The 23,840-nt window shown below is 32.2% G+C and overlaps 2 protein-coding genes across 3 annotated transcripts in view; both read left to right on the top strand.

Annotated features, from left to right (window-relative positions):
- The window catches only part of LOC113394226 (phosphotriesterase-related protein), a 193,339-nt gene that overhangs the window by 146,949 nt on the left and 22,550 nt on the right, over positions 1-23,840 (top strand). The window lies entirely within an intron of this gene.
- Positions 1-23,840, top strand: part of LOC113394266 (lysophosphatidylcholine acyltransferase) — a 57,645-nt gene that overhangs the window by 14,179 nt on the left and 19,626 nt on the right. Inside the window, exon 3 of one of the 2 annotated variants that reach the window (XM_026631509.2) lies at positions 23,004-23,215. In XM_026631509.2, coding sequence (XP_026487294.1) covers positions 23,004-23,215 — 212 coding nt within the window. Of the gene's footprint in view, positions 1-9,830; positions 10,058-23,003; positions 23,216-23,840 lie in introns of both variants that reach the window. The other variant, XM_026631508.2, reaches the window with a different exon arrangement.

Here is a 23,840-nt window from a genome sequence, read left to right on the forward strand (position 1 = left end):
TCTGCATTTTATTTTAAAAATCCGAGCCGACACACGCGTGTAGATTTCCTCACTATGTTTTCCATTGCCACCGAACAATTAATTAAAAACATAAATTGAACATATGACCAATCAGTTTTGATAGCCTGGTATTGAACTTGCTATCTCGAGTTCTGTTCTAAGCCACACGAAAGCCATCATTATAATTTTTTTTACTGAAAATGAGAATCGTATTTCTGGATAGGAAATAGTCGTGTTAAACTAATCTAGCCTGACCCGGTCCGAGTAACGAGTTCTGCTACCAGAGGTGTGTTGCTCGATTTTATGACGCATATACAATGTGAATGGTATTTTACTATTATTTTAGCGCTTTTAACTGTGCACGAAGATTTTATTGTATTTTATAACTGTAAATACATTGCGTGCTTTAAAATAAATCCCCTGACATAGTTATCCAATTATCTAGGTAAAATTGCAAAACGATTACTTGGCATAACCTTTCGGTGTAGACCAATCTAATATAGGATTTTTGGTGACTGGCAATACTTTTCTGTCAATCCTATTTTCATATGTTTATGATCATTTTAGTTTGTGAAAATGTATTTTTGTTGCTTTTCTTCTTCTTTTTTTCTTTCTTCAATCTGTTCTATTCATAACGGTCGTCACACACGAGACATCGGCCACATCCACAAAACGCCCCCAACGGCATATTACCTGTAGTTTTCATACATTTTATGGACTCGCCGGCGTCAACCGTGTGCGGTGGCTGCGTCTTATGGTTGTGGCTCGTGTGTGGCGACCCTAAGTGTAAAGACAAATAAATAACTTTGACCTTAAATTAACGTGCTATCATTGGTCGAAATCTTAAATAATCTGTAGTAATAATTGTAGATTCGCGAAAAAAATTTGTTTAATTTTTTAGAAGTTTATCAAATTGTATTTATAATTGTTACGTAGTCTGAAATTATCACTGTAAAAGTATTTAATTTTATAAAATTATTTTGTTATTTACTCTTGATACTTGAACTTCTGATGTCGGCGTAAAGTGCAAAACACTGAAAATTTCTGCGTATCCGACGGTACAATGTTCAAAATCGATTGAGGCGTAAACGTATACAGGCATTATTGTGGCTTCTTACTGTTGAAAGCAACCTCATTGCATCCTTTATGTGCTTAGTATTCGAATTGACGACTTGTTAGATTTCATTTCGTTTCGGTTCACAGGTTTATATTGTTTGTAAAGGAATGAACTGTGTATGAGAACTATGTTAAATTGGTTTTCGTCGCCTAGTTCGTACATATTACATACATTATTATAGCAATATAATAATTCATTATTATTAAAGAAATCGACTTTTAATACATACATATATAGCCAATAATGTTGGTTTGTGTAGGCATCACAAAGTAATAGTCGGAATTTTAATGAATACTTTTTTATTCCGTGAAACGAAGAGTTGATGTCTATTCAGTCCAAAACTATACCCATTGCTCATAATCCAACTTGTATCAAGTTGTATAATTAACAACTTTAACTTGGAAAACGGAAATGATGGCGTAACACAATGTTGCCCGAATTAAAAAAATAAACTGATGAGTTATTTTTATACTTGATATTTATTACATTTCCATAAATATTTACAAAATGAAATAGTAAACTTCGATAAAATTTAATGTACAAACAATTATGTTGGTTTTTTTTGTTATTTTATATATTAATTATTGCAATAAAATGGAATGTGAATTTTTTTTTTTAAAGATTAACACAATTTTTTTTTACATCCGCTCCATATTTGTCTAATATTTTTATAGATTCTGTTAATTATTTTTATGCAGATATCATTAAGTATACAGCTATAAAAACAAAATCAAAATATTAATTATTCAAGTGGGTTTATGAGACCACATTTGAGTAGTCATGTTACAGTGTTGAATTAAATTTAAAGGTACCACCGGTTCGGAAAGTAGATTCTATCGAGAAGAACCTGCAAGAAAATCAGTAGTTACTCTTTCCACCATACACAACAACACAATTTTTTTTTATCTCCTGCCTATACTATGTCTACGATGCTTTGTATTGCTGTATTTACACGTATGTTGACCTAACTCAGATGTCAGGGTTGACCTGAACGATGTCTAATTATTGTATTGGTTATTGCTACACAGTATGGACAGGCGTTATTAATTCGGTCGATTTGCCTACATGATATTTTGCACTTTCCTACTAATAATCATATCATCCTCATCCTCCTGCCCTTATCCCAATTTTACTTGGGGTCGGCGCAGCATGTCTTCTTCTTCCATACTTCTCTGTCGGACGTCATCTCACTAGTAACATTCTTTCTAACCATATCGTCTTTCACACAATCCTACTAATTCCTACTAATAATCATTATAATAAATATATTAAGATTTTGTATCTGATACTCTCAGTATTATAAACACCGCATTGGCTGGTTTTGTGTTAGATCCCAAAAACCTTGGTTAAATTCTCTTCAAGTCGATAAAGGTTATTGACTTGGCACAATTGTTAAGATATCTCAGTGGCATAACAACTCAAAGTTGGGAATTAGCAGGCCGTTGCAAGTGACGGATACCTTATGTTCTTCTATAAATTCCTGATAACTTGAATACACAGGTATAATTGATTTGTACAGCATTTAGTTTCGTTTGTAATTCAAAGGGGTGAGAAATAAGAGGAGCAAAAATATGGTTACCGAAAGATAAATTAATAATAATATTTTTTATGGGTTTCATTTTATATTATATACTATATATTTTATTATGATCGGTTAAGCGGTTAAGGCGGGTAAGAATAACAAACAAAGTCACTTTCGTATTTGTAACATTAGGGTACTGGGAACACAAGAAAAGTGCAGCTTCCGTACTTAACTTGCTCTACCTGTTCCGATGTAACAGTTTGACGATCTGTAGTAGAGAGAAAGTATCGTCTTATTAAGATTACGTTTAGTTGAACGTAGTTTTAACATTTTCCGTTACCGAGCGTGACGTTCCACGGTATGTTTTCATTGTCATTTGACTACCGTTAAACAAATAAAATAATAAGCGTGTGATGTATACGTGTCTTGGTCTATTGCGGATTTGGATTTCTTATCAAATGTAGTTGCTTATATTTTTTTGGCATTTTTATGAAGTACTCAGACGAACTATGTTTTTTTTTTTTCTTTTCGCTGGAATAACGCCTTTGTGTATTTCAACCGTATGATGTGGGAAGTATGTGAGGGTTGCCGGCGCTGAAGACATCGGAATACCTATTAAAAACCAGCGGTACCCAATCCAGCTTTTCGTGTGACGTCACGGGATCGCTTACGCACATTACCGTCAAGACGAACTGTCTAGTATAGAATATTAGATAATATTATCTGATGGTAAATGGTCATAACCGTATACATTACAGTCAGTTATATTCACTATTACTTCTGCTCACCACCAATGCGCCACCAACCTTGATAAATAAGATTGTATGTCCCATGTACCTGTAGTACAACAACACATCAAACATCAATACTAAGTATTTACGTTTAGCAGTAGTATATAGGATGAGTGACTGGTACCTACTAAAACGGGCTTCAACAAAACTCTGGAACAAATTTAACAATAACTGCCAAATAATGTTGTGTATATCAAGTCAAAGCTGACAGAAGAAAGTCAGTCAGTGTTTAACTAAATGGCCGCTTCGTATCGTTAATAAATGACGTCTTATCAGATAAAAGATTAAACGATTGATTATGATTTGTAATAGTTCTAATTACATCATTCATTATTTATGATTAACAGTATCGGAATAGAAGAACCGTGATGGCTCTGTGCTTAGAATACTTGAATTTTAATTGAAGTTTATGAGTTCAAATCTAGATAATCACCAATAAATTTTAATCTGCCTATTTGTTCTGATAAAATCTTGTGCTCGATTGTTAAGGAAAATTTTATGTGAATCCATAAACCCGAATTGTAGCCCGTGTTGGTGTAATCTCCAAATCTTCTCCTCAAGAAAAGAACAATTACATTTCCTTTAAAGAAATAATATCTGTGAACAAATAATGTAATGAAATGTAAAAGTAGGTAAATGATAAAGGTTTTCTTGCAGGGCTTCTCGTTTGCAACGGAATAGGTAAAATTAAGTTAAACTTTGACGCGTCTACACACGCGTCAATGTTTAATTTTAACTTGTTTGTTAGATTAATTTAATTTTCTTACGATTACGTTTATTATTATTTTTTTATTCAACATATTCGGTGAATGTATATTTTTTACAAGTTATATCCACTTGAATTGAATATAACTTAATGTACGAACGTACGTTTTGAACGAGCTATCATAATCGGACACGTATGTACCTACTCAAAGATTAAGTTGTTCGAATTCAGCTCGCAATTTAATAATATTTATCGTAGGTGTTTCAGAAACGAGAGTTTAATAATCTTTAAAAAAAGTATCAAAACCGGCCGGTCACAGTTCTTTTATACGTTTAAATTTAGTTATCGAGTTCCATGTTTAATTCAAATTACATTTTAACGGTAACCCTTAGAAACTACATATCTTTATATATCGCAGCCTTATGTACAGTTTCAAGTTCACTGTCCTATGACTCTGTGTGGGTCATTTAAGTCAAGGTTATTTCCACATAAGCGTAAGCGCAGACACGACATTCGTAACGGTAAAAATCTTAATTCTTATTAGTTTGAGTTTGAATTTGTCTGAGAGTTTACTTAGCCTCTATTCGAGCTTTCTAGTTTTGTCAAGCAAAGTCGGAAACATAATTGAATTCGAAAGAGGTTTTAGTTATATTTTTCTTTTTTTTTATATTTGAAACTTGGTACGAAGTTATTTTACACGGCATACATTAGAATGAACTGAGATAAATCGACAGGTAAGGAAAAACTTTTCTGTCTCCAACAGACGACCTTTTCCTCTCTTTCTTTTTATCTCTGTCTCTTTCTATTATATATACGGTTTTGTATAATATTATTTAAATTAATTTTTGTTCCAACCGGGTGTCCCATAAAATATCTTTTACGTTTTTTATTTTTAATAAATAGTATATTTGAAAATAATAGTTCATGTGACTCAGTATAAAGAACACTTGGATCTTAACTAGCAATAATTAAATGGTTCTTGTAGTTCTAATTTATTTATCTCGTGGTCGGTTCAGTAAAATATCGCATGTAAGTCTGTATGTGTCTGATGAAATTCTGACATAAATATTATGTCAAAACTAAGTCACAATTGAAGAAGCGTAGTGATATAAGGAGGCAGGAGGATTTTGTCCAGTATTGGGACTGCAACGTTAATATAATTTTTTGACGTTGAGTTACTTAAAACTGTCGAAAACATTTGTCGGATAAATATGAACCATTTTACTTGTAACGTTATCTGTGTGTACAAATCAAATCAAATCGTTTTTAATTTTCTTTTTCAATATTTTACTATAAATATAAGTAATATGTTTAGTCTTATAATAGCTTTATTATAGGCAGTCATTTTATTCTAACTATAGCGGCATATCTTTACTAATATTGTTAATGCGAAAGTAACTTTGTCTGTCTGTTTGTTGCTCTTTCACGGCCAAACCATTGAACCGAATTTGGTGGGATTTGTTATGAAGTAAGCTTAAACCCCAAGGACGGTGAGACTTTTTAAAAACGCCAAGTTTCCGGCTCCGCAAAGTCAATAAATCATTCTTGGGGCAAGGTATCCGTTTCTATAATAAAATTCCGCAGTCATTTTAAACTTTGCCGTTTCATAGATTCAAGTCAATTGTAAAAAATACGTTGGTAAAGAAGGCATATTATTCGATACAAGAGTATATTGATGAAAAAAAAAGCGTGGAGTTAATATTTGTTGACATTGATGATGTATGTTATGTCTCCTACCTGGAGCAGGAGACATAACATGCATATATAATTGTATTGTATTTTTAGATATTGAAAAAGAGTAACTACTGAGTTTCTTGCGGGTTCTTCTCGGTAGAATCTACATTCCGAACCGGTGGTACTTTAAATAGTTTGTTAAATGACGATTCAAAAGTGCTTTCAAAAGAAATAGAATATGTAAATATCTATCAATTAATTGAAGTCAAGTAATGCAGTAAATGTCTAATAGCTGGGCTAAGGTTTAAGGTCTCCTTGTTAGGAGGTTTGGAGCTTATTCCACCACGCTGCTCCAATCCGCCCCATATACATGTACACAGATTCCATTGAAATTGGACACATGCAGGTTTCCTCACGATGTTGTCCTTCAACGAGCACGAGTTTATTTATAAACAAAAATTGAGTGTATGAAAATTTAGCTGTGCTTGCCTCGCTTTGAATTCGCAATCATCGGTTAATATGCACACGTTTCAACAACTGGGACGTCTCGGTTCATGTAAATGCTTTTAATGGAAATTTTTAGTTTAACAAAGTAACTAAATTCTTACTAGTTGTTGCATTTATTACTTTCTAAGGTTGACGTTGTAAGTATTATAGAAGAAAATAACACAGCTATACTTTATGTCTTCGAATCTTCTTAATAAGTTTTAAAGGACATAGGTCAGTCTCGGTTGGGTTAAGATAAAATATGGGTCACATTGGTTTGCGGGTTGGAATATATCTATTATTAATGGCTTCACGCGATCGTCCAGTCTCAGTGGGGTCTATTCTACTAATTTAAAACGGGTCACGATACGTACCTGATTCTACATGTACAGTCTGTAAATTTCCCACTGCTGGGCTAAGGCCTCCTCTCGATTTGAAAAGAAGGTGAGAGTAGTTCGTTGGAATCAGACACATGCAGGTTTTCTCACAATGTTTTTCTTCACCCCCGATCACGAGATGAATTATAAACACAAATTAAGCACATGAAAATTCAGTGGTGCTTGCCTGAGTTTGAAACCTCTTGGTCACTTGGTGTTCTAACCACTGGGCCACCTCGGTTCTACCTGATTCTATTTCGATACAATATCGACTATTCCTTACAAAAATAAACATCAGCTGAGTCGTAGCTTCAGACTATATTACTCATTTATAATGGTTACGATTTTATACCGATAGAACGTCGACTAAACTGCGGCTAGATTTTTGTATCAGTTGAATAGGAAATGGCTGAACAGGAACGATAACGTTTCGATTGAATCGCGATAAATTGACAAATAGTTTGTAGAATTCGTCCCGTGATCGGCAAACATTCGAACTCCAAATGTATGAGCGAGATTGAGCGTTCTGAATCGATTTCCGATTCGGTTCATCACAACTTTAGTTTGGGTTCAGATAGATGCGCTGCGCCTAGAACATTATTATCGTATTACTTCATGATTTATTCAAGTATTCATCTGCATGTGTATTATTTTGAAGAGTTCAATGAACTTTTGACAAAAAATCTTGTTGGATAACAAAATAAATAGAATTCGTTGGTAATAACAGTCAATATTAGGTTTTATGATCAAATGTTTACGTAAATTTCGTGGTATAGCCGCTTGTACATTATATTTATGAAATATTTAAGTTAAAACATACGGCCTTACTTAATATCTTTGTTTAAATACTAAATTATTCCTTTCTAACATCATTGATTTGACGTTCGAAAGAAAAAGACACAACATTGTTTAATAATACAGCCACTGATCGACATGTATAAAGTAAAGCTTTAATTATTATAAGGAAGTAAGTCATTTGTGTAATATAAAATTTCGTCAGTTTATATTTGAAATATAGATTTTTGGGTTATGGTATCTGTTTACTCGAAGACACTTAAACTAAACATTTTATTTAATACTTTTTTTTATGATATCGGTAGGCAGACGAGCAAATGGGCCACTTGATGGTAAGTGTTTACCACCGCCCATAGACAAAGGCGTTGTAAGAAATATGAACCATTTCTTACATCACCAATGCGCCACCAACCTTGGGAACTAAGATGGTACGTCCCATGTCAAATCAAATCAAATCAAAATATACTTTATTAAAAAAAAAAACACTTTTGAATCGTCATTTAACAAACTATTTAAAGTAAAGCTACCACCGGTTCGGAATGTAGATTCTACCGAGAAGAACCGGCAAGAAACTCAGTAGTTACTCTTTTTCAATGTGCCTGTAGTTACACTGGCTCACTCACCCTTCAAACCGGAACACAACAATACTGAGTACTGCTGTTTGGCGGTAGAATATCTGATGAGTGGGTGATACCTACCCAGACGGACTTGCACAAAGCCCTACCACCAAGTAAATCATAATAGCACTGTTTATGTTGACAAAATAACGTTTAAAATAACAATTGAAATTTGTGACAATTGAATTAATAGTTACATTAGCGTGTAATGATGCGGCCGACATATTGGCTGTCTATAAGAGCCCCTTAAAAATACTAGAATAAAAAAAAAAAATATATATATATTTACATGTAAATCTAACGCCGTGTAGTGCTTAATGGCTTCTGGTAGTTTCGAGAGTAACTACATCTGAACCCGTGCGTGTCGTAAACATCTTTATTCTTGTTCTTTTTTTTTTGGGACGTCACCGTCACTATTATTATCACTTACCGTCTAAACAGCCCCTATCGTGACTAACTAACCCAGTGTCAAAAGTACTTTCAGGAAAGACTGGCGGACGTTAATATCTGATAAACCATTTTTCTAGCAATGTTTCTTGAACACATTGCGTTGATCTTAAATAAATGTGATAAAGGCAAGGGATTCAATTTACAATTATTAGTAATAGTAAGTACAGCTTTACACTGATGGATGACCCAGTGGTTCGAAAATGTCAATCGAGACCCAAAGATTGCGGGCACAAATCTAGGCAAACATCATTGAAATTTAACGTGATTACTTTAATGCAATTCATTCCGTTTGCTGCGGTTAACTAAACGTCGCGGGGAAACCTGCATGCTAGAATCAGCTCCACACTCGAGAAGAGGTCTTAACCGAGCTTTGGTATATTTAGCTTTTACTTTAAGTATATTTAAAGTAAAATATATCTATCGAAACGTAGAGGTAGAATTGACTTTAAACACGTGAATTGTTAGTTCGAGCAACTCCGAGTTTTTCAAGAATCTGCGTTTTTAATGTAATGTAATGTTGTATCATGTCAGATGCAATATATGTCTACTAGTTAAATTAGTCTTTTAATTACCAGCCTAGACACCTTACTAAAGGCCGCCGTCTTCCTGAATGACACCGGCCAATACATCTTCCATTCATAAAATAGGGACTCTCGTGTAAATAAAAATATTTATATTGATAGTTTAGGTTGGAACATAACTATTTGATTAAATGCTAAATTTTTATAATAACGCGCGTATATTGAGACAGATTTTTTAAGGGTTTTGACATAATAACTACTCTCTAACTACCTCAATAATTACTTATTTATTAACGCCTTCGCAGTAAAAAAGGGAAACAAAGTTTTGTCTTTTTCTTAATAGTGAAATATTTAAGAACTGTGATAATGTTGATCAATATCAATTAGCTTTAATTATGATACACCGTTCTGTAGTATATTTTATCATTACAATTAACACATGTACAATTTATGACACATAATATGATGATGTATAAAAATAACATAATATAATTATTTGTGTGCGTTAGTGAATTGTATTAGTCGATTGAACGAATGGATCAAATAAAAATAATCTCTCACAATACCTAAAGGAGGTTTTATTTACATAACGTTTAAATAATTACTTATTAGTTATGGTATTTAAATAAAAGAATTTATATTTTGTTAATATCAAAGATTCAATTATATTATATATTTTAAGTCCTCTCGTTGAAATCATAGAAACACTATTAAAAAAAAAAGAACTAATCTTCCCATTTATATAATTATACTAACACTGCTGTCTCGTTCTAGCAAACTGCGCTTCTCAATTCTATCTCTCGTTCGATTGGTGGTGGTGGCTGCTGGGTTTCATCGCGTCCGGGTGGTGGGTCGTGAACATCTTCCAAAGAGTCCACGTGACGCGCCCGTACTGGTCATCGCGCCACACTCGTCGTTCTTCGACGCAATTGCTATAGTCTGCCTGGGAGCTCCCAGCGTGGTCGCGAAGGCTGACACCGCAAGGCTGCCCTTTATAGGACGTAGGTGGCGTGTATGTTTGGCATGTTCTGTGTGTAGTTTTGTTATCTTTGATTTGTTGGAACGAAGTTCTCTTACGCAGCTCATAGTAGTTTGAACTGGTAGAAATCATTGCATAAGGAAAATGCGTTATGCCTTTCCAGGCGATATTTCTCTCTCTCTCTCCCTCTTTCTCCCTGTCTCTTTCTATTTTTTTATTGTTTTAATTCCCACGGGATTTTTTAATAACGCTTTTATCATTGTTATTTATTTCATTGTCCGTTAATTAATATATATAAAGTGAAAGGAACTTCGTTCCAACCGGGTGTCCCACGACAACTCTCGTTTTTTTAACGCTAGTGTCTTTTTTGTTTTTAGAATTTTGGCTTTAACGTTTCAGGAAATCAGTACTTCGCACGAAATCGCAGTAGATTTTTTTGTTTATTTTTTTTATTAAAGCTTTTTGGTGAAAAAACACTTTATAGATATCTGCTTGAAATTTTTGAGAATGCATTTAATATTGCCAAAGAGATTTCTTTAGTGTTTGGCTAAAGTAGTTTGTTTTAACCGCTGCGGCGCGGCGGTGCCAAAAAACTTTCTTTTAATATTAACCACCTTGAACCCGATCAATTGTATAACGTACGGTAAAAGCATTTGATATTCACAAGCCTAAAATATTCATCAAACATGCCTTTTCACATAATTTCTCATTGACTGACAAAAGGTCGTATCTGCTACTGCTAAGGTACATTATCAAATTGGAGAACTCTAGGTTAATGCACGGGACGCGAAGAATAATGAAACATTTTTTAATGTAAAATCTGGTGCAATTTTCTTTGAATGTCTGCCTATTATTGTTATAAAAAATAAGCAGTATTGCAGTTGGGGAATTAATCGAAATATAAATCTGTCGCCACACATTCGAGCAAACATTCTGGTAAATAATTGGAAATATTATCCTTACTGTAAATCTCTCAATGTGAAATGTCAATAAATATGCGCGATATTTCACACATGCCGCACGTGTGACTTTAGTAGCCGAAGTTATATGTACACGTATGTGTAGCCGCGGTAACGGCAACGTACCACAGTATATCTCGCAGTTCACCGCTTTAACGGCGCCTCTCGATTCATGAGCATGATATGATTAAATATTCTTGAAATTTATAAATCAAATTACTAAGGACTAGAGTTTTGAATATTAACGTAATAATATAAAATAATTAAAGAAAATGTCTGTTTTTGTTTTTATGAAAGCTGTATGAATTTAAGATCTTTATTTCTCATAAGAATTTTACAATTCACTTAAAATCATATTAAAAAACATACAAAAAAAGTAATTAAACAAAAGTACTCGTATGTCGTTGGCATACATTGATTCGGTTGGATTTGTTTCAAATTAACAAGAACGATTCTCAATAGAATGCGTTAAATTAAAATTTATATCAAACCTTATTGTATTTGATAACTTATATCAATAGTTAAAATTGAAAGAGAATAAGTGATATACAAATAAAAATAAATCTAAGTATGATTAATTTAATCTCTTACGTGATCCATTAATTTTTGAATTATTAGACAACATGCGAACAAAAAATCTGACAGATAGACTGAAACCGTAATCGGTTTTGTCTATTTATACGAATTTTATTATTGCATAAACGGTCTGCTGCGTTGGTCCAGTGGATGACTCGAGGTCGCTGATATTAAGGTGCAAATCCAAGGGGCCATTCATTTATTACGTAAGACGACTTAGGGGGGGAGTTCGTTCGATCATGTCTTATATTTTCTTACAAGGGGGTGGGAAGGAGTCTCGATAGTTCTTACGTAAGATAAAAAAAATTGGCAAAGTTAAAATTATTTGAAAATGGTACAATTGTCGAGCTTCATTTTTTCCATTAGATTCTTACGTAAAAATATTAAACAGGGCAGAGGGCCTCGGCCTATTCTTATTTTTTCTTATTTTAGGGGGGTGATGGCGTCAAAAACAAGCGAAAATAGTCTTACGTAATAAATGAATGGCCCCCAAGGTCGGGCCATTAAAACAAAAATTTGATTTTCTGTCGAATAATTCTCACTAGCAACTCGGATTTTGGAGTACGTATAATTGTATAGTATTTGTGGTTCCATTGGAGTATGGGTAAGGGAATATGTTGAGCTTGTGCGTGTGCACATACTTGTGCAATTAGTATGTCACACTAGAATTCTTTAAGAATGATTGTCCTAAATCTGCCAAGAGGATAATGCTATGCGATAAACTGACAACATTAATTCTCATTATAATAATGGTTAAAGTTTTACAGATTATATATAAACAGTCATGAATTTTATTTGAATACCGTTCAACAACCGGTTTCTTGCGAAAATTTTAAGTTTGTTAACATGATTGTGAGCTACCATTAAATTAATGAGGGGCTTTGTATTGTAAAACATATGTGTAATAACGTAATAATATAATTGTCAATGTGATGCTTTGAAGAATATCAACGATGCATTTTATGCTCATTACACCTTTAAGCGTTCAATGTGAAGACGACTTAATGAGTTATTTGGCACAAGATTCCAATTTAATTTGACATATCACGACGATGAACAGTTAAGCTGTTGAGACCAAAGTACATTATGAAAATGTATGTATTGAATTAAGTTATCGAATCTTAAATGTTTTGGATTGTTTTGTATCAAAGATACAGATTGCTATATTAGTTTGTCGATAGCGCTTTGTGCAAGCCCCTCTGGGTATGTACCACCCGCTCATGATATATTCTGCCGTAAAACAGTAATAGATAACCAGTGTGTTCCGGTTTGATTGGTGAGCGAGCCAGTGTAACTATAGGCACAAAGAACTCAACGTCCTAGTTTCCAAGTTTGGTGGCGCTTTGGCTATGTAAGGCATGGTTAATTTTTCTTATAGCACCATAGTCTTTGGGTAATGGGGACCCCTTATCATCAGGTGGCCCAGTTGCCCCAGTTTGTCTGTCCACAGAGTTCATAAGAAAAAATAGTTACTCTATCGATGTTAAATGACCTATGATGACTTTTAGGTTAGGTCTGACGAATTTATACATAAACATTTCTTTCGTAGTGTTTGCTCTTGGTTACGTACATCTGAATTCTTATAATTTGTTTACTTTCTTGATGTTTACGAGAGTTACCCATGTACTCGACGATTATCATGCGAATTAATAAAACATATACGATAAATAACATTACCTTTAAGTAAATTTATGTAATTTTTCATCTATAAAAATCATCATCCTCCTGCCCTTATCCCAATTTTACTTGGGGTCGGCGCAGCATGTCTTCTTCTTCCATACTTCTCTGTCGGACTTCATCTCACTAGTAACATTCTTTCTAACCATATCGTCTTTCACACAATCCATTTTTCATCTATAAACATTAAATAATTATATCATACTAGCCGAACCGTCTCGGCTTCGCATGTGTACAGCAAGAGCTACAAACTACATAAAACGTTAATACGGTAATGCATATAACTGTATTGTTTAACGCGACGCACACCAGTAAAGCAAGAGCTCTGACTAAGAAGTCAGAATGATTTCTTTCGAAATTTTCAACAATAATTTCTACTCCAGCCAATGTGCACTACATCATAATTAATTATATTCCTAGACGTCATGAATCATTCCGTCCATTGATTTAAACCGTATCAAAAACCGTTCGGTAGTATTTGAGTTTATTGCGGTTAGTTCGACAAACAGACGGACACGGTGGGGCCACTTTTATTTGAAATATGTAGTGCATTAAATTGCTTTCGTAATTGTAAGTTATAATATAAAAACCAGACTACGGATTACACGTCTATTTAAATGCAAAAAAAAACAAGAAATGGTGAACTGGTTTTATTGTGAACAGCACTAGCCGCCATATTTAATTTTTGGTAATGTCACTTAACATCTCATTTGTCAGAATTAATTGAGACATTAAGACCGCAGTCGGATAAATAGGTAATTAAATTTAATCGTATTAGTTAAAATTAATACTAAAATAAATATTTACAATTCAACGTGTCGTATCGCATCGTACGAAATTAACTAAACAGCGAACTAAAAAGGTTTTATATATTTTTAGTTTAAGCTGGAGATTTATGACTTTCGATGTACATCAAAGTAAATCGCGCAAAGTTTAACTATGCAGAATAGATAATATCTTTGTTTATATTTCTTTATCCAATTATATATCTTTTTACTAGGATGGATATTTATGACTGGGCTGAATATGGTCGGACGTTTGCTTACATTTGTGTTTTCTCAACATACTTTTTATATGTTATATTTGATAAGTAGTATTAAAAAACTCAAAAACGTTCTTATCAATTTTGTGAGTGTATTTATAATTTATAAAACAATCCAAATGAGCTCAAACTCTAGGGATTTACAAGTAACCATAGAAGATTTACCTACTGGCTCTGATATCAGATTAACTAGATGTAAACTATAGGATTCTTACAGATAACATATAAGATAAAGTCGAACTACAAAATATCTACAATACAATATAAACTGCACTTTGGATTATTCCTTCATAATAAAATGAACGCAAATAAGGGCAATGTTCCTTTACAGAGTATATAATAAATACTTTACTTTATACTTTATTGTACAATAAAATAAATAATTATGTCACTAAATAAAAATACCAAATTTAAATTTTTAAATAAAATTTAATTTATATTACATTTTATAGACTTTTAAAAAATTTCTGCAACAATTTAAATATTAAAAACAAAAAACTCTTTAAAAAACGATCGATAATATTTCTTTAGATTTATTTTAAAGCGGCTTACACATTTTTAATGCTGATTCATTTCATTTTAAAACACAAGAAGCGTTTTATATAACCAATGGCGAAGTTACAGTTATCTGTATGTCTGTTAACCTCACGACTATATTACTAAAACGAACGCAATAAAAGGAAGGAAGACCTGGAACTTAGACAAGAACGGGTACGGACTTATAAATTCTGTAATAATATGTAATTAATAATAAATTTAGTAGATGTTTTACGATAAAACTAAATTATAGTTTTACGTTTTACTTCCCAGCTTGTATAGTCCGTTAATCGTCTTAGCTTGTTTTTGTCTTTTAATTGTGATATTAATGTTGTTTTAAGGTCGCTCAAGTAGAAGTCAGATATCGTTTTAACTGTAAAATCGTGTTTCACACATAGCGACATTCGCTCTCAGATTTGTCACGACATAATTCTCTTGGTTTTTTATTTGAATGATAATGTTTTTGTAACAGAAACGCGCGTGTTAGTCAGTACACTTGGGACTTTGTTTACGTTGCATTCAAATTCGATTAGAAAATGTTACTCCTTTCTCTACCAAAGTAAGTTTCACTTTAAAAACAAAGGCTACTTGAAGTCTAGAGCTTGTTTCTATAAGGAAATAGTAAATGACTAATTACATGATGCTTTCATATTTTGCCGATTATGGAACTACACTGGTATTAACGTAAAGTTTATTGACCTTTATAGTATTTTTTTTCCTGTATTGTTGGTTTGTATCTTCACAGACATGTTGCCCTTGCTTTTGGTGTATCTAATTTTATTAATTTGTTTTTTTTCTATTATTATTTTAATGAATCTGCATGTTTTTGTTACCAGACATTTTTTTTTAATTTTTACAACATATAAATGATCAATCGACGATATAAGTGTTTATAGTTTTTGATATATTATTTAAAAACAAATAAAAACTTCTTTCTTAAATTTTATAACTAACGCCATCTAGAGACAAAACTTCGTATTTCCTTCTTCCTTCCTCACCTTCGCGCGGTGATGTGAAGTTATTACAGACGGTGCAATTAGTGCATTGTTCAACATATTTCTTCTCTGTTCTTTCTACCGGTTCTTCTCGGTAGAATCTACTTTCCGAACCGGTGGTTTGTATTTATTTCAAGACTGTAACAGAATGATTCGAAAGTGCTTTTATGAATAAAGAATATTCGAATTTAGATTTTTTGATTATACACGTAGGTAGTTTGTTGTTTTTTTTTCTAACGTTTGTCAACAGATTAAAATAAAATTGTTAATTATATTGATAAAATAATTTTATAAATTTTATATTTTTATCTTGGAAGACTATTCTGGTAGTATAAATAATTTTCAGTGCGGTTATGATTATTGAGATGGATTTGTTTACTGTAAAATTATGTTACAATGAATTGTGAGTAAATTTATCTATCACCTTATAATAAGCTTTGCTAGATAAAAATACACTTCATACAAATCTTACAAGCACTTTAGAAACGTCAATTTACAATAAATACATTGAAAACTACCATTTCGAAGTGTCGATTCTACCGAGAAGTTAAAAAAAACTCAGCTATACTCTTCAATCGACAATCATATACATATGTACATAAGTTGCAGGCAAGCCTTTCAACGGCGTTGCTCAACTAGCAGCCTGAATTATATATCAATCTAAGGCTGTCAATAGTTGACTATATATTGACTATATATCGATGGCTAGGCTGTCAATTAAAAGGCTAATTAAATTATTTGGCTACGACACGTTAACGTAATCGTACATAACACGTAATCGATCCCATGATGACTCCCGAAAGGCGGGGTTCCGCTTGTTTTTTTAGTGTGTATTCCGACGAGTCTCACATATCGTTCATGTGGAAACAAGTAATTGCGTTTTTCCAGCGAGTAAATTTTTTCCCTGTTTTACGTCACGAGACTGGTTCACATTTTCAATGTATTTAACTAATTGGCATAAAATGACACAACACAATATACATCCAACAGCACATATGACATTACTTTCTCTTAAAACGAACGTGAGTATTTACTATTTTTTTTACTTTCGAATTTGCAGTGATTTTAAAGAGCAACTTAAAGTGATAGTTTTTTTTAAGTTGAGTACCTTTAAATGTAATCAAAATTGTAATAGACTTTATTTAAGTAGGCTGTAATAAGCAATTTTCATTTTAATATCATGCTGTCACCGTTTTGGAATTTTAATTCTACTGATAAGAACTGGTGAGAAACACAGGACGTTTTCGTTAAAAAAAGGACTTATTATGTCAGTACAAATTTCAAGCTAAAACCTTTATTTAAAAAAAAAAAACATTATTTTTAATTTTAGTAGCCTTAAATTTGTTCTTATATAATAGATTTAAAAAAAGCATTATAATAAAATAACGCTGTAAGTCAGTTTCAATAATTGATGAGTTCAATACGAAGTGATTTAAATAACTAAAAAGGCCATAAAAAAATAAAAAGAGTTTAATTAGTAAGGTAATCAATACATTTTATTAGATCGTAAAATAGATTTAAATTGCTGTATATGTCGCAGTAAATTAGGTGAATTAGCCAGACAATGAAACGCCTAGTCATTTTACTGAACGGCACCGTTCAACTATCGGCCTGAATGACAACAGCCAATCTGAAACAAAAAATGTTCCGTTCGTAAAATAAGGACGCTCCGGAAAACGAGTTTGTTTATTTACAACTTCGAAACTTAGTGGCCTTAGAACTCTTGGGGTAAGACCGACAAGAACATGTTTAGTTAGAAAATTAAGAGAGTTGTTTTTTGACTCTATTCTTTTGGAATTGTCAACGCTCGTACTTGATTTTCGAAGAAAAGTTGCATCTCATTATTTCAGTCTATTCGACGTTTGATTTCTTTCTAATCAACTTGGATGTCAAAAAAAATAGGCCGCCATTTTATTTTAGTGTCATTCAATTCCAAATTGTTAATAGACTGTTTAAAAATTAATGAGATTTAATCTTAATATGCTATGATGCTGACGATGTTTGAATCGATAAAAGTAAGAGACGCAATGCAAAATATATTTTTAAGCATTTTCACATTTATTTTGTATTTCCTATTGACAAGATTTATCGATGAAGAATTAAGATTAATGTGGTACTTAGTCAAAGTCTCGTAACAGTAAATCATTAATTATCTTAAGGTTGGCGATTATGATGGATTGTGTAAATATTTATAATCATAAATATTTACACAATCCATCATAACTAAGTAACGAACGAACTAAGTAACCAAGGTTTTGAATAAATTAACTAATAGTTAATTTTATCTTAATCAGGCATTCGTAGTTGTTTATTCAACGAATCGAATCGATATTCGAATTCGAATAATAAAATCGCAAGAATGCTTCAATGGTTGTAAAAAAATATGACTGATTTTATGTGTCGATATAACTACCGATGGGGCATGGTACGGCATGGTACGGCATGGTTTCTGGTGTGTAATGACGTATGTGGATACGTCACTACATGCCATAAACAAAATAGGCCAAACAATTATTAAAGATAGAAACTATAGATCCAAAAAAGGCTAAATCGTGAAATTTCCCGCCCAATACTTATTACTTACTGAGTTCCGGTTTGAACGATGACCGAGCCAGTGTAATTACAGGCACAAGGGACATAACATATTATTGACGTTGCAAGGAATGGTAAATACATCTTACAGTGCTAATATCTATGGGCGGTGGTGACCACTTACCATCAGATCACCCATTTACAATTTCCTTGAACTAGAAAGATAAAACACAGAATGTACATACTTCTTGGAATCAGAAAACTATGTCTAAAAAACTAACTTCGAAAACTTTTTAATTGCTAGGTCAAGTGCTTATCAATCTGCCATCTTATAAAAATAATAATTAATTCCTCATTCCGTATCCGCATTCAGAGTAATTGGACATAAAACTGGTATATATCATATATGGTATACATACATATGCATATAGTAAATATGGGTTATTTTAATATTACAAACAGACACTCCAATTTTATTATATGTATAGATTATATAAACATAATTTAATATTTTAAATAAAATAGAGTGATCTGTGACACTGATTTTAAAACAGTAGTTCTATTTTCAATGTTTTACGAATTGTTTTTTTTTTAATGTTAAAGAAGTCTAATGTTACGTTGCCTTTTGCTATATTACTCAGCTTATTATTATTAGGGATTAATTTTCAATTTTTGTTCTAATCTCCTCTACGTCACATAAGTAGCACTCCTGTGTTTCAGAAGCCATCCGCGTAGCCATAATGTTTGATATCTATGTTTAGTGAATATTGTTATTGTAACATCGGTTACCAATAATAGTATCTGAGTTACGAGTACATACATACATGGAACTTCTAAACTTACGTAATATTTTATAGAGCTCCTTTTCAATTACGCCTCGTAGGCAATTCCATTACCCACAAGCAAAATGTATCTTAGCATTAGTAGTGAAATCAAGCATATACTCATTGTAGTATTAATTTAAAACAAAATGTCTGTCGCGCAAAATATGCATATTTATAATACATTCATATTTTCAGATTTGCACACATTATTCGCGCAGTTTTGCATAAGCGAATAAATGAACCGTGACTCTAGTTGCACGTTACGTCTGTTACGTAACAGTGCGGTTGTAGTCGAGTAAACGGTAAAGTACTCTTGAGACGCTCTTGCAGTGCGTTCACTTCACGTAATGCATGCATTTGCGTCGTACTTATGTACGACTATGTTTAGAGTACTTTCTGTACGTACTGGTTTTTGTATATTAATGAAAAGTTGAACCTCATAAATGGTGTGTTATGTAAACGTAGACGACGATATTTTTGTTTATTATTATTATGAAAGTTGTCTTTCTACACTTCCAGAATCTATTATGCCTTTCTGTTAATTGTGAATCTCATATTTCCACGTATTTTTGCGTCGGTCACAGTTATTTGGAACTATTCATATTTTTAATGTACTGTTTTTGTTATAATTAACTAGTGTGCTATTTTACATGCTGGGGTTTCTTCAAATATTTGCTCGTAGGTATTTATTTTTATTATATGAATACTTAATTTTTTTCTAAAATGTTTTTCATTAGAATTTTATATTCCAGGCAATAGTAAAATAAATGTCTGCCCATTATATTGTACCTACCTGGTCATTATAATTCAATCAATAAATGAATGACACACTGTCACCTCTAAAAATTATAAACTCTGTGATCTCTCAGAAGAAAAGCAAACTAATTGTCAGTAGAGATTTAAATGAAAGTTCTCGAAGCTTAAAGAGTTGCAATAGTGTCATCAAGGTTATGGACATTTCATAAAATTTATGATTCACAAATTTTCTCTAAAATTTCCTAACTTGTGCTGTTTTATTTTATATATATAATACTAGCTGTTATTTGCTCGTTTTGCTGGGCATTCAATAAGCCTAAAAGAGAGGGGGAACGATGGACGAAATTTAAAAAATTAAAAACTTAACCACCTACGAACGATTCGCCGTCGATTGTTGATACCGATACGTTCAGTAGTCTCGTGATAGATGTACAAAGAAAAAAGACATTCATGTATCATATTTATTGTGTGCACGGTACACGGTCTATCTGTCACCAACGAGATCTTGATATAAATTCAAAAAGCAGTTGGACTGGTTTCTGGATTGTAGAGTATTTAATTATTTTTTTTTGTGTATTGTCAAACAATGTTACATTTTTAATTCTTCTGTTAAAACCTTCTTTCATTTGTTAAAACCTTCTTACCCGAGCGCCTTTTTGTAAGCTATTATTTGCATGTGCTACAGATCTTTTATTTTAGGTGTTTAATCTTAACAAGCAAATGTTTGAAAACGGTTTTTTTTAAACATTAGTTCTAGGTCACCGACCTCTTTGTTCACTAGCTTAAAACTGATATAATGTAGCAATAAATTTGAAGAATTGTTTTATAAATTAGATATAGTTTTAAAAAGCTTAACAAAAACTTATATGTGCAAGAAAAGTATTTAGTATGCAGACATGATTTTAAATATACATACATTCTATGGACGTGTTACGGTTTGAAGATTGATGGAGACTTTCAAATTATAAAAAGATGCGTCATGTCGAAAGAAGTCTGTAAAAATCATTTTGAATCAATTTAAAATATTCTTTATTTTTGAAGACTTAAAAAAAAACTTTTAAGTGTCACGTTACAGTATTGAATTATTTGTAAATTTAAAGTTAGTTAGTATTTAACAAATACTTGAGTAAGTGCCACCAATTAGGACTTAAATATATATTTACAAGAGAGATAAAATTATGTATCTGGCTAATTATTTTAATTATTAATTGGCTAGATACATAATTTTGTCTCAGTTTTCAGTGACTGCACTTCTCTACATAGTACAAAACAAAGTCGCTTTTCGCCGTCTGTACGCTTAGATCTTACAAAAACGCAACCGATTTTAATGCCGTTTTCATCAATGAACAGATGTTCAGTGATAATAGTGATTTAAGAGGAATGTTTATTATGTTTACGTGAGTATTATAAAAGAGAAAATTCATGTATTTATTTATTATATTGAATTACTAGCCTGGGTAAAAAATGATATGTTTGTTCTTCGATCTAAATTTAAATATATACTCCTAACGTATCCGTGTGAAATCCGACCTGTACATAAGTATATTTAAAAAGATCATCTATCATCTCGATACAAATCTACTAGTACTCACGTCCACGGAATCGTAATAATCAATTTTTGATTTAAAACAATCAAAAATCAAAAATAAATGACAGTAATTGAATATAATGCACTTAACACAAAACAATTTTGGCGACGATTCTCAAAGCGTGGCTGCTGCTTTGGAACATGATATTAGTACTCGCTGTATACTTGTACTAACAAGTATCATAAAGGCTGAGTTGAATGATATTTTGAGATAATAATAAGTTATAAATTAATAATATAATTAGGTTTGAGTCACGTAATTCAATTCACGCGGTCCGTACCTCTTTTTCTCATGATGTTATTTAAATCAGAGTTAAAATTATAAAATGATCAGACTGCAGAGTATATAAGCTTTTTTATAACCGACTTAAAAAAAAAACGAGGATGTTCTCAATCCGTCGGAATCTTTATTATTTAGATAATCGCTAAAATTAACATAGTACTTATTTGTATGTAAGTATATACTTTATGATAAATAGATTTAACTGAAATCATCATTTTTCTCATTTTTAGAATTATCTGCGAAATGTAATCTTATGCCGTTGTATACTATTCTCTAAATATTTTGATGTTCAAAGAATATTAAATACATAATTTTCTTAAATTAGTTTTAGTATTGTTCACTTGAAAATAATTATGTATGTTGACATTAGAGTCATACATAGATGACGTACAGCATACATATATACATTATATAGCCATTTTGAAATATATTAGTAAGGTAAGAACTCGTAACTCACCGCGTAAAATATCAGAACGGGATATATGACACTGACAATGATAATTATAAAATTTGTAGGACACTTATCAAAATAGCGTCACTGTAAGTTGGTTGTTAACATTTCACGAGCGAGATACGAAGTGAATTCTTTCAGAATAACACTGCACTATATGAATTTTTGTATCATTAGTACTTCTTAACTTGATTCTCAAAAACAAACTTAAGCATAGATTTAAAAAATAGTTTTTACATTTTAAACATTGTATGCATTAAGATAAACAAATCACGTTGCTAAATTTAGATGCTTCATCTTATAAATAATCTTGACCATTGATTAATTATGTACCAAAATCAACAGGTCCAGGTCAAGTAATCGATTGAGAAAACATAATATAAACATCAAAAAGATCGCAAAGGTCAAAGTAACGGTTGAACCACTGTTACCTTCACACACACACACACACACGAATTTATTTTAAGCATAATAAAAACATAAAGGAACAAGATAAAGTGTAGGTGACGTCATATTACATAAAAATATAAAGTGTGTTAAAAATAATATAAAGAATAAAGCCTTTACCTATAAACGTTTAGGGGCTGATTTGTTAAACAATGTTTGTCTTCTTCTTTCGAAAGTCAAATTAATAACGATAGAAGGAGATGTTCAATGTTTAACTAAACATCCGCTGAGTAAAGTTTATAAGTAAAGCTATAAAGTTAATAAATTTCTTGTAACAAATGTTTTTCATATTCCATTGTAGGTCATTGAAACCGCTCATATGTTTCATTGGGAAGATGTCGTATCTCGCTGGAGGAATGGCGATATCGATACGAGGTCGTCAAGCCAGTCGGAAGGAGGCTCCGATACTAGTGATTGCACCACACTCCTCTTTCTTGGACAGCTGCATCGTGTATGCTACCAGGATGTCCTCTGTTATTGTTAGGAAGGAGAGCATGGACAATTATGTCGGAAGTAGGTGAATCGATTTTCTTATGGTGGTGGTGTATTTACTATTGGTGGTGACGATGATGATATGAATTTAAATTAACTTCTCACATAGTAACTAGAATATTAATGGGGTATGTAAAGCTTTTGTGAGATGTAATTTAATTGGTGTTGGTTTATATTTTGCTTTGAATAGAAAATTGGTTTTATCTGGAGCATGTATGAATTTCTAATCATGGTTGTCTCAGAGGAACAACTCTGGGTCCAAAAAGTTTCAATATATATCACAGTGGTCGATTAATCTTAGATACCTGTTTCATTATCTTTAATGTAGTTATCAATAAAACTGAAACGATTTTAATTCAATTACGTATATGAAAATATATACATATATATATATATATATGTGAGAAAATGAGCAGAGTGACAAAACAATCATGACTCGAGAAATTCCAAGGCAAATATGACTATTAACAGCTGCACCTCAATGGTTCAAATTTTGTATTCTTATCATTACCATTAAAAGACAACTTTGGCAGTTATGGAACTACTAAAAGTAACTAGAAATGTCTTGGTCTCATGACAGACGGAGGAACGTCATGACCATCTTTTCTAAGATAATAAATAGCCTGTCGACCGTTTTCAACGGATA

Source organism: Vanessa tameamea, chromosome 16 (genome assembly GCF_037043105.1).
Source record: "Vanessa tameamea isolate UH-Manoa-2023 chromosome 16, ilVanTame1 primary haplotype, whole genome shotgun sequence".
NCBI classification, from domain to species: Eukaryota; Metazoa; Arthropoda; class Insecta; order Lepidoptera; family Nymphalidae; genus Vanessa; species Vanessa tameamea.